This window comes from Bos mutus, chromosome 11 (genome assembly GCF_027580195.1).
Source record: "Bos mutus isolate GX-2022 chromosome 11, NWIPB_WYAK_1.1, whole genome shotgun sequence".
NCBI classification, from domain to species: Eukaryota; Metazoa; Chordata; class Mammalia; order Artiodactyla; family Bovidae; genus Bos; species Bos mutus.
Genome location: NC_091627.1, coordinates 100543791 through 100555918, shown reverse-complemented (window position 1 = coordinate 100555918; position 12128 = coordinate 100543791). Strand labels below are relative to the sequence as shown.

At 50.3% G+C, this 12128-nt stretch overlaps 1 protein-coding gene across 3 annotated transcripts in view; it reads left to right on the top strand.

Moving 5' to 3' along the window:
* NPAS2 (neuronal PAS domain protein 2) overlaps positions 1-12128 on the top strand; it is a 199085-nt gene that overhangs the window by 126065 nt on the left and 60892 nt on the right. For all 3 annotated transcript variants that reach the window (XM_070379952.1, XM_070379950.1, XM_070379949.1), the window contains exons 6-7: positions 8913-9033; positions 10127-10240. In XM_070379952.1, coding sequence (XP_070236053.1) covers positions 8913-9033; positions 10127-10240 — 235 coding nt within the window. The remainder of the gene's footprint in view (positions 1-8912; positions 9034-10126; positions 10241-12128) is intronic.

The following is a 12128-nucleotide window of genomic DNA, read 5'->3' as shown; positions in this document are numbered from 1 at the left end:
ATCACTGACTCAATGGACATGAGTTTGAGCAAGCTCCAGGAGACAGTGAAGGACAGGGAAACCCAGCATGCTGCAGTCCATGGGGTCACAAAGAGTTGGACACGACTGAGCGACTGAACAACAACAACGATAATGCTGGTTGTACAAGTGAAAGCCCTGGCCAGAAGTGCAAGGTCAAAGTGGACTGTGGGGTCAAGTTCCTGGGGCAGGGGTCTCAGCAGGGTGAAGAGGTCACAGAGAAGGAAGACAGAGCGCCTGATTCATGATACCACCAGATGCAGTGCTTTCAAGGAGGCGTCCCTTGGCCCTCCTTCTCCATCCCCCGCCTGCCCTTACCTGCCAGGAGAGTCCACCTCGTCCAGATCACCTTGTCTAGGTGGCTCCAGGTCAGGGTGGACCTGGGAGGGTGCCCTGACTAGGAGAGGGCCCAGCAGGAGGTATGGCAGCACATCAGACTTGATCCCGGGTGAAAAGGGTCCAGGTCAGCATTAGACTTGTTTGACTTCTCTGTGCATTTTGATCTGTATTTATCATGCATGTGGAAGCATGTGCAAGACATATATTCCAGTTTTAAACTAATGATAAGGCGAGCGTCAGCACACATGTAGCAGTCACCAGGGGTAAGACAGACAGCCCAAGGCCCACAGAAGTTCATCTCTGCTCCTTTCCTGACACATCGTCCACATACAGATGGCCATTTCCAGATCATCCTCTTTGTTCCTCTCTGCAGTTCTGCCAACTTGTTTTTTCACTATTTATTTTTGGGTCTTTATTGGGGCACGTGGGCTTCTCATTGTCGTCGCTTCTCTTGTTGCAAAGCACAGGCGATAGGTATCAGGCTCGGTAGTTTCACCACTTGGACTACAGCATGTGCTCAGCAGTTGCAGCATATGGGCTTAGTTCCTTCATGGCACGGGAGATCTTCCCAAAACAGGGATCAAACCCATGTCCCCTGCAATGGCAGGCAAACTCTTAATTACTAGACCACCAGGGAAGACTGTTCTACCAACTTTTCTGTTACTTCATCATTAACCACTGTAGCTGAGTATGGCCTTTGGTTTAGCTCTATGGAGACAGAACCATGGAAAGTGTTCTCCAGTGACCTCTCCTCTCGCTTAGCTTTGCTGTGGCATTTGTCCATCTCACACCGTCCAGAGTGGCCAGCATTGGTCTTCCATCCTTGCTGTAGGCACCTGCTACAATCCCTGCTCCCAGGCCAGCGTGGGACTCTGAGAGCACGTCTGTGGACGTCTGTCTGTGTTTCCTAACGGACATTTGTGGGCATCCCTCAGAGAGTTGACCACGTGTAAGATCGTGGGATCGTGGGGTAGCGACCGGTCACCAGTACTGGGTGATGCCTAGTTGTCTCCATGGTGACAGCACCGATTCACCCCCCATCAGCGGGGCTAGAGAATTCCTGCTGCTCCTTGTCACGGGAACTTGATATTGACAGGATTGTCAGCTTTTGTCGGTCTAGCAATGTGAAGAAATATTGAAATTTTGCTTTTCCCCCAATGGCTGGTGTGACTGTCTTCACGTACTTTGTCAGCCATTGACTTTCCTTTCTTGTGACAACCTCGTTCAAGTATTTGCTCTTTTCCTACTAGATGGTCTGGGTCTTCCGTGCAGTAGTTTGTAAGCGCTCTCTGCGTGTTCTGCTTGCTAGTCCTCTGCCGGGTGCCTCCTGGTCACTCTGCCCGAAGGTGACAGTGATGGCCAGACACACAGCACCCAGTGCTGGACAGGTGAGATCGACAGCGGGTCAGTCACACGTGCTCACAGTCCCAGGGAGGAGTGTGCTCCGGGCCACGCACGCGTGCGTGGGGGCTGCGCTGGGGAGCAGAGCAGGTGTGGTTTGGCAGTCACAGGAGGGTGAGGTGCCCCTCAGGCCCCGCAGAGGCAGGGCACTGAAGCCCAGTAACTGGGCAGTAACTGGCCCGGGGGCCCCCAGTAAGGAGGTTTGTGTAGTTCAGGGGACCTAATTGGTGGCAAGAAGGACCTGTCAGTTGGGGTGGTGAGAGGGGTTCAGGAGTCCGGGCAAGGCCCTCTCAATGCAGTTAGATGACAAGGCCACATGTCACTGTGAACCTGCATCCCAGGTGCATACCACGGGTCTGTCCGTTGCAAATAACTGCTCTCGCTGTGGTTTGCCTTGCCCTCTCTTTTGATGAAGAGAGAGTGTCTTTAGAGTTGGTCCTTTTTATACCTGAATTCATCCTTCATTCCTCGTGGGTGGAAGCTGTTTTCTGTACTGTCTTCAGAGAGTCTTCCTGTTTGGCAGTCGTCAGCTGTATTCTGAAACTTGTTGTTCAGTTGCTCATTCGTGTCTGACTCTTTGTGACCCCACAGACTGCAGCACACCAGGCTTCCCTGTCCATCACCATCTCCCAGAGTTTGCTCAAACCCTTGTACATTGAGTCAGTGATGCCATCCAACCATCTCATCCTCTGCTGTCCCCTTCTCCTGCCTTCAATCTTTCCCAGCATCAGGGTCTTTTCCAATGAGTCGGCCCTTTGCATAATGTGGCCAAAGTCCTGGAGCTTCAGCTTCAGCATCAGTCCCTCCAATGAACACCCAGGACTGATCTCCTTCAGAATGGACTGGCTGGATCTCCTTGCAGTCTAAGGGACTCTCAAGAGTCTTCTCCAACACCACAGTTCAAAAGCATCAATTCTTTGGTGATTCAGAATCTAAACTGAATCAAATAAGATCACACATGCATCCCATCTGGAGAAGGAAATGGCAACCCACTTCAGTATTCTTGCCTGGGAAATCTCACGGACAAAGGAACCTGGCAGGCTACAGGCCGTGGGGTCGCAGAGAGTCAGACTCGATGAGCGACTGAGCACACATGCCTCCCACGCCCTGGTCCTCCTGGAGACTGAGCCCCTGACTGCTTTCAGAGCCCAGTCCTGCCTCTGTTCAACATGAGGCTTCTTTTTCACCAAAATCTCCTTCTCACCACAGGTGTCACAGACCTCCAGCCAGAACCTCTGGGGCCCCTTGGGCACATCTGAGCAGAGTGTCCACACAGCCTACTCCCAGCCCAGCTGGCCAGTCTGTGCACTTCTGTGCTCACTTAACTTTGCTGGTACAACTGTAGGCTCAGAGACAGAGGACTATGCTTTCTGTCTGGTCAGATCCTCCGCATGCTCTCATGGGGCCTAGGCGACAACATAGGAAAAGTGCTGTTGGGAATTCATGGAAGGCATGTAAAGTGAAGCCCAGAAAAGGGCACAGTTCTTTTCTTGTGGTTGTGTTTTGTTTTTTAATTTATTTTAATTGGAGTATAATTGCTTTCCCTGGTGGCCCAGGGGTAAAGAATCCGCCTGCCAATGCAGGGGAAAGGCTGGTTTGATCCCTGGGTGGGGAAGATCCCCTGGAGAAGGACATGGCAACCCACTCCAGTATTCTTGCCTGGAGAATCCCACGGACAGAGGGGCCTGGCTGGCTGCAGTCCATGGGGTTGCAAAGAGTTGGACGTGACTTGACAACTAAACAACAACAGCAGTACTTGCTTTACGATGCTGTGATAGTTTCTTCTGTATAATGAAATGAATAAGCTATATGTATACACACATCCCCTCCCTCCCTCCCCACACCCCACCCCCCATCCCACCCCTCTAGGTCATCCCAGAGCACCAGGCTGGGCTTCCTGTGTTACACAGCAGCTTCCCGTTAGCTATCTATTTTACACATTTTTGTTTTGTCACTCAGTCGTGTCCAACTCTTTGCAACCCCATGAACTATAGCACACCAGGCTTCCCTGTCCTTCACGATCCCCCAAGAGTTTGCTCAAACTCATGTCCGTTGAGTCGATGATGCCATCCAACCATCTTGTCCTCTGTCTTCCCCTTCTCCTCCTATGCTCAATCTTTCCCAGCATCAGGGTCTTTTCCAATGAGTTGGCTCTTCGTATCAGATGGCCAGAGTACTGGAGCTGCAGCGTCAGCCCTTGCAATGCGTGCTCAGGGCTGGTTTCTGCATGGTAGCGTGTATGTGTCGATGCTACTCTCTCAGCCTGTCCCCTTTCCTTTCCCCACTGTGTCCACACGCCCATTCTCTACGTCTGCATTTCTGTTCCTGAAGGGCAGATTGTTGATGAGGAAGCCAAGGGCATAGCAGCAAGTTGACATCAAGAACCTTCCTTCTGTAACACATAAATGATGTTCTGGATCATGTGATTCAGCTATGGGATGGCACCTCCCCTCCCTCATCTCTGCAATTGCCACAGTTTTAATAAACAGAGCTCACTCCATGCATTCAAGGGACAGTACAATTGCAGGGATAATTTACTCTCCTGTGAGCACTAGTGTTTAAATTCTCAAATTATCATTGTTTGTGTTGGTTTCCAGCACATGGAAATTGCATAATAGGAATAAAACAGCAAAGACCCAGAAAGAGCTCGCTCTGTGCTGAGCGTGTTTGGAGTTCTGCTCGTGTGTCAACTGTTCATCCTCACGACCCCTCCTCCCACGCCTTACCTCTCCCTCCTGCCTCCAGCACTCATCTTTGTCCTGTGCACGACCTGCATCCTGAGTGCCCCCACAGCCCTCTGACCTGCCAGTCATCCCCCACAGGAACCACAAGGCTGGGCAGCCCCCCACCTTGCACCCTGCCACCCCACCATCAGGGGTGTGGGCTTCCGACCGGCCCTCCGAGGAAAGATTGTGCAGTGACGTAGTCATTGTTTTCAAGGATCCAGGATGTCTTTAAGAAGAAAGAGTACTGTCATCTGTGAGCGTGAGTCATGCTCCAAAAAACTAAAGGGAGTGGGCTTAAAATAGAATCAAGAACATCAGAAGGGACTCGGGGAAAGCCAGACTGAGAAGATGATGGCACAGTGAGTACTGTGGTTGCAGAGAGATGAAAACAGGAGCCTCTATGTGGGGAGCCCAGGAGACCCTGGAGTCCCTCCCTCCATCCCTGCCCTTCAGTGGCTACCAAGCCTGTCCTCCAGCCCTGGAGCCCGGGCTGCGGGCAGGGAAGGACTTGCCTACTTTGCTGTGCTGCTGGAAGAAAGGACCAGAACACGGCATCCTGAGTTGGTGGCGAGCGGGTGGATGATGACGTTGTCAATTGAGCCCTCTGGACTTGGCCCCTTCCTCTGAGTCTCCTTCCCTGGACCTGTTACACCCACCTGGCTTCTGTGCTCCCTCCCTCCTCCAGCCACTAGAGGGTCTGAAATAAAAGCAAAGTCGTGCCCCTCTTTGTCCATGTCCCCCAGTGGATGCCCTGGCACACAGGCTCAGCCCTGACGCCCCCAGCGATGCTGAGGCCAGACCCCACTGCCCTTTCCCTTCCCTCTCCTTACTTTCTGCTCCCTGGCTTGGACATCAGGGCCCCCATCCCCACTTCTGTTTCGGCCTGGACCCCTGCCTGGGGCAGCCACATTGTTCTTTCCGTTCATCACCATGTTTTTCTTGAAGGCCAAGCACCATCCAATGTCAGGGGTGCAGGTGAGGCAGGCAGAGAACCCACGTCATCACTTGAAAGAAGGAGAAAACTTAGGGTTGTGTCCTGCGGGATTAACAAGCCACCATCCTGCCTGGCACCTGCCGTGTGCCCTGGTACCAGCAGCGGACTCGAATCCGCTCCTCATTCTTCAGTGGAGCAAACTGCAGCTTGGAGGGCAGAGCTGTGCTCACATCCCACCTCGGGGGCTCCCACCTGCCTCTCCCCCCGCCCCCTAGGCCTTACCCCCTGGTCAAAGATGTGCCAACAAAGTTGGTATAGTCAAAACTATAGTTTTTCCAGCAGTCATGTACAGATGTGAGAGTTGGACCATAAAGAACGCTGAATGCCAAAAAATTGGTGTTTTTGAACTATGGTGCTGGAGAAGACTCTTGAGAGATCCTTGGACAGCAAGGAGATCCAACCAGTCCATCCTAAAGGAAATCAACCCTGAATATTCATTGGAAGGACTGATGCTGAAGCCGAAGCTCCAGTACCACCTGATGCGCAGAGCCGATTCATTGGAAAAGACCCTGATGCTGAGAAAGACTGAGGGCAGGAAGAGAAGGGTATGACAGAGGCTGAGATGGTTGGATGGCATCACTGACCCAATAGACATGAGTTTGAGCAAGCTCTGGGAGTTGGCGATGGACAGGGAGGCCTGGCGTGCTGCAGTCCATGGGGTTGCAAAGAGTCAGACACGACTGAGTGACTGAAAAACAACAAAGACGTGGCCTTCCCTGGCGGGTACAGATAACACAGATACAGTGGCCAGAGGAGCAAGGGTGAGGCGCGGGTCCTGTTGAGAGTGCGGGGCTGTCACAGGCGCTTTCTCAGGGGAGATGACTTCAAAGCCGGGACCCGAAGGATGTGCGGGAGTTCCGGAGCACCAGGAGAGGGTGTGGAATGTTCCAGCCTGGGGGAGCAGCCTGGGGGGAGTCCCAGAGGACGAGCACAGCTGGCACCTGGAGGAAGGACAGTTTGCGGGGCTGGAGAAGGTCTAGGGGTGGAGGGTGTGCTGAGCGGAGCCTGATGAGTGAATCAAGGTATTTGGGCTTGTCCTGGGAGCAGTCGGACAGTCAGAAGCCAACGAAAGGATTTAAGCGAGATGGTGACTGGATCTGATATAAGGCTGCTGCTGCTAAGTTGCTTCAGTCGTGCCCGACTCTGTGCGACCCCATAGACAGCAGCCCACCCGGCTCCCCCGTCCCTGGGATTCTTCAGGCAAGAACACTGGAGTGGGTTGCCATTTCCTTCTCCAATGTATGAAAGTGAAAAGTCAAAGTGAAGTCGCTCAGTCGTGTTGCTGGCAGAGTACAAATTGGGCAGAGGACAAAAGTTGATGTGGGAAGACCAGTCTGGCCATTCGCCAGAGATGATGGTCTGGATGAGGGTGGAGGCCATAGAGAAAGAAAGGAGTGGATCTGACAGAAACTTTATTAACTTTTTGTTTTGTACTGGGGTATTGCCGATTAGATTTCCCTGGTGGCTCAGAGGGTAAAGCATCTGCCTACAATGCGGGAGACCCGGGTTCGATCCCTGGGTCGGAAGATCCCCTGGAGAGGGAAATGGCAACCCACTCCAGTACTCTGGCCTGGAGAATCCCATGAATGGAGGAGCCTAGCGGGCTATGGTCCATGGGGTTGCAAAGAGTCGGACACGACTGAGTGACTTCACTTTCACTTTATAGCCGATTAACAATGTTGTGATAGTTTCAGGTGGGAAGCCAAGGGGCTCAGCCATACATGTATCCATTCTCCCCCAAACTCCCCTCCCACCCAGGCTGCCACACAACACTCAGCAGAGTTCCCTGTGCTCTACAGTAGGTCCTTGCTGCTGATCCATTTAAAATACAGCCGTGTGTATCTGTTCTTCCCAAACTCCCTAACTGTCCCTTCCCTACATCCTTCTGGCAACCACAAGTTCATTCTCTAAATCTGTGAGTCTCTTTCTGTTTTGTAAGTAACTTCATTGTATCATTTCATTGAAGATTCCTCCTCTAAGGGATGTCATATGATATTTCTCCTTCTCTGTCTGACTTACTTCACTCAGTATGACAGTCTCTTGGATATGAGAGAATTTGAGGGAGGAAAATCTCACAGCGTTTGGATATTGGCTGTGAAGATGATAGGGAGAGGTCGGAGATGCCCGCTGTGTGTCGGGTGTGGGCAGGTGACTGCCTAGCAACACTGCACGTGGGGAGAGGAACACGGGAGGAGGAGGATATGGCACTGGGGGTGTGTGTGGACCCGCGGTCCCCAAGGGCATCTGGGAGCCAGCTGGAAGGTTAAGCCAGGGCTCCTGAGAGCAAGCTGCCTGCCTGTACAAATGTGAGAGTATGTACAGTCCATGCTTGACGCTGTAGGCGGGGATGAGTTTAGGGAGGGACGGAGGCACGCCTGTCTCCTCTCTCTCCCCTCTGTGGTCTCCCACCTGTACTGGCCACACTCTGTGCTGTGCTCAGTCACCTCAGTCGTGTCCAACTCTGCGACCCTATGGACTGTAGCCCGCCAGGCTTCTCTGTCCATGAGATTCTCCAGGCAAGAAGACTGGAGTGGGTTGCCATGCCCTCCTCCAGGGGATCTTCCCAACCCATGGATCAAACCTGGGTTTCTTAAATCCCTACATTGATTGGCAGGCAGATTCTTTACCACTAGCCACCATAAATTTAAATCACCCCGTGTGCTCTGACCACATGGGGTTATTTACATTTCAATTAGAATATTTAAATACAATTAAAAATTCTGTCTTTGGGGGATTTCCCTGGTGGTCTGGTAGTTAGGACTTAGTACTTTCATTGCCAGAGCCCCAATTCAATCCCTGATTGGGGAACTAAGCTCCCAAGGGGTGGCTACAAAAATGTCTTCAGTCACACTAGCCCCATTTCAAGTGCTCAGAGGCCATGTGGCTCGTGGCTTCCCTAGCAGCCAGTGCAGGTTACAGACCACTTCCATCATCACAGACCACTCTGGTGGACAGCACTGGGTCCAGGCTCTATTGGATTTGTGTCCACGGGTGCCCAGGTCTTCAGAAGAAAAAGTACAATTCCTTAGATTAGCTGCCTTTGAGAAGGCAGCTGTTTGCTGGCCTGAAGGTCAGAGGAGGAGCCCTGCACTCTTCAAAGTGTTTCACGGGAGTGGCTGGCCTCATGCTGGGGCTCCGCGTCAGCCACATGGCCCCAGCTAGAGCTCGGGAGTCTCGGCACACGAGGCTCCTCTTCATGTTTGTCTGGCCGAAGTCTGAATTCTCTCTCGGGCCCATGGGCAATCGCGCGTTTGCATTTGAGCGAGTAAACCCTTCTCGATGACAATTCATGACCACAGAGTCTCCACAGAGAATCAGATCTGGAGCTTCTCATTTCAGGAGTCAGTTCTGAGTCGTCAGGAAGGTTCAGTTTTTGCTCTTGCTTTTGTTTTCCATCTTCGTGGAGTGTGTACCTTTGTTCTTTTCTTTTCCAGTCGGATGTCATGGATCAGAATTTGTTAAATTTCCTTCCAGAGCAAGAACACTCAGAAGTCTATAAAATGCTCTCTTCCCATATGCTTGTGACGGACGCCCCTTCCCCAGAATACTTAAAATGTAAGTTTACCTTCACTGGTTTTATGAGAGAGAAAGATAAGGATCTTATATTAGAAAGGAAAGTTAAGAGTCTACAGCCATACCACCCTTAAGGCGCCCGATCTAGTCTGATCTCAGAAGCTAAGCAGGGTTGGGCCTCGTTAGCACTTTGATGGGAGAAAGGAAGTTAGAATGAATTAAGAAGGGAGGACTAATTTTAAAAATAATTTTCCTTGTGACTCAGAACATATCCAAGATCCTTAGAGGTATATTTTAAGTTTAAAGCTAAAACCGGAGTTTGGAATATGTAAGACTTTGAACTTTTATGTGGAAATTTTGAAAACCACAGAGCTTTAGAATAATACCTTTGTTTTGCATGTGATAACAAGAGATTACCTTTTTTTCATATGAGAGCCTTTTAGTAATAAAGGATACAAAAATCACTGAATAATCTGTTTGTTTTGGAGGACGCTAGAAAACTAGATTTGTATGATACTAAGTAACCAACTAAAAACTGAATAATTAGGTCAAAACTCTCTTCTGAGGCTGTCGTCTGATTATTTATATACATTTGCAGATTTTGCGGAATTTTACAGTTTTTATCAAAATCAGCAACTCGGATAGAAAGCTGGCCTGGTCACTTAATGAAGCGCGTTCTTTGATGATGGTAGCAACAGTGCCTTATACTTATTCAAGCCTTAGTTCCTTTTCCATGAATAATTTGTCCTGTTGTACATCTGATTTTCCTTCAAAGCAAAGTGGAAAGATTAAATTAAAGAGAGCAGCTCTATGTGAGCAGCTTTATTTTAACATACCATATGAAAACGACCAGAACTAATCAATGCCGACAGAACCAACCGCAGACATCTGTGATTAAATTAAGACTAATTGGCTCCGAGTACGGGATGCAAACTATCTATAAACTATGGAGCAGTAAAACCTATGTTGTCAAGGTTATAAAACCATGTCCGAAAGTCAGCTGTAAGGAGACAGCTAGCCCAGCCATGTGTTGACCAAACTCTGTGAGTTTCCCACAATGCCGCTTGTTTAGTCTAGAATCATTGGCGTAATGCTTTTATTCCCTTTCTCTCCTTTTTTTCCTCTAACGGCCCAGCTGACAACGATTTAGAGTTTTATTGCCATCTTCTCAGAGGCAGCTTGAACCCAAAGGAATTTCCAACTTATGAATACATAAAATTTGTAGGAAATTTTCGCTCTTACAACAATGGTAAGCATTCATTGTCATACAATTGCGGGGACCTGCCCAGGGGGGCAAGAGTATCGCCGTTGGGGGGAGCAGGGAGAAGATGTGCCTTCCACATTTGCATGTGGATTTCTGTGCTCCAAAGATGTGCTTTTGTTGCTCGTAAATGGGTATCGCCCATTCGGGAAGAACACTCCCCCACACCTGTTTATGCCAGCGCAGTAAGTGCCGCCAAAAGGCACGTTATTCATTTATTTATTTTCAGGCTAATGGGGTAGTTCTGTGCTGCAAGAAACAAACAGCAGTTAATAAAGAACAGGCTCAGCCTACACACAGCTAAACAGGGCTTCACCGGGACACGAGGATGCATAACCTTGGCGGCTGCATTTTTATCCTCCTTTATACAGAAGTGCCTAGAGCCTGTTTTCATAGCTTCAGTCCGTGGGCCTTCAGGGCTTTCATAGGCCTTCTGGGCTTCCCTGGTGGCTCAGAGGGTAAAGAATCTGCCTGCAAAGCGGAAGACCATGTTTGATTTCTGGGTTGGAAAGACCCCCTGGAAAAGGGAATGGCTATCCACCCTCGTATTCTTGCCTGGGAAATCCTGTGGACAGAGGAGCCCTGGCGGGCTACAGTCTGTGGGGTCGCAAAGAGTCAGACATGACTGAGTGACTAGCTTTTCACAGGGGCCTCGTGTTCAATCTGGGCGTGGTCCTTTTATAAGGAGCCGCCCACCTCCATTAGATGAATTATCAAACCTCATAAGCCAAGCAGTAAAATGATACTTTCTGGAATTACCCAGATAACTCACTGTGTCCAAACTCTCAATTAGACTTAAACCCTCTGTTTTACTTTTGACCCCAAAATGAGAATACAGGCCTGATGCCAGAGATTCAGAAACACAAGCCCCAGCACACAGCCCCCATTGAGGAACCCGGCTCAGGGTGGCCAGTCCTCAAAACCCGACACAAAACACCTAATTTTGAAAGCTCTAGCATTTCATAAAACAGCAAAGATGGGAGAAAAAACAGAAAGCAGTGTTGATAGGAAATGGTGAAAAGAGAGCAGAGGGAAGGAGAAAGCCCATGGAAACAAATACAGAAAGATGAGGGGCGATGGGAAGGAGGGGTGGGCAGGTGGGTGACGGGGGGACTGATGAAGATGAGGGGCGATGGGAAGGCGGGGTGGGCGGTGGGTGACGGGGGAACTGATGAAGATGAGGGGCGATGGGAAGGAAGGGTGGGCACGTGGGTGACAGGGGACTGATGACCCCCTGACTTGTGCCGCTTCGCTTGCTGTTGGCTCTGACCCATGGTCAAGTCCATCACCCCCATCGAATTAGTCCCAGAGTTTCCAATAGAAGCAGCCAGAGTTGTGACCCTGAGCCCTAATGCTGAGCTCACCAGGATGTCTCCTCCAGTCTCAGAAGATCCCTGTTGTATGTTATTTGCATAAACATACAGAATTTGCTTAAAAGGCTACAACGATTTGCTAAACAGCATAATCCTCCAGGCCCAGCATTCAGGGCTGATTCCTGGATGATGGGCTCCATGGCCAATTTGGGGCCCTTCTGAGAAGCTCCCCCATTCCCAGGGCTCAGGATGTTTGAGTGGTTGGAAGTGGTAGCAGGTCAGCCTTCCCCAGTGTGTGTGTGTGTGTGTGTGTGTGTGTTAGTTGCTCAGTCATGTCTAACTCTTTGCAATGTTATGAATTGTAGCCCTCCAGCCTCCTTTGTCTATAGGATTCTCCAGGCAAGAATACTGGAGTGGGTTGCCATTCCCTTCTCCAGGGGATCTTCCTGACCCAGGAATCAAACCCAGGTCTCCTTAATTGCAGATGAATTCTTTACCATCTGAGCCACCAGGAAAGCTCCAGGGAACCCCTAAATCTGGGCAAATCAGGGTAAAGCCAAGGC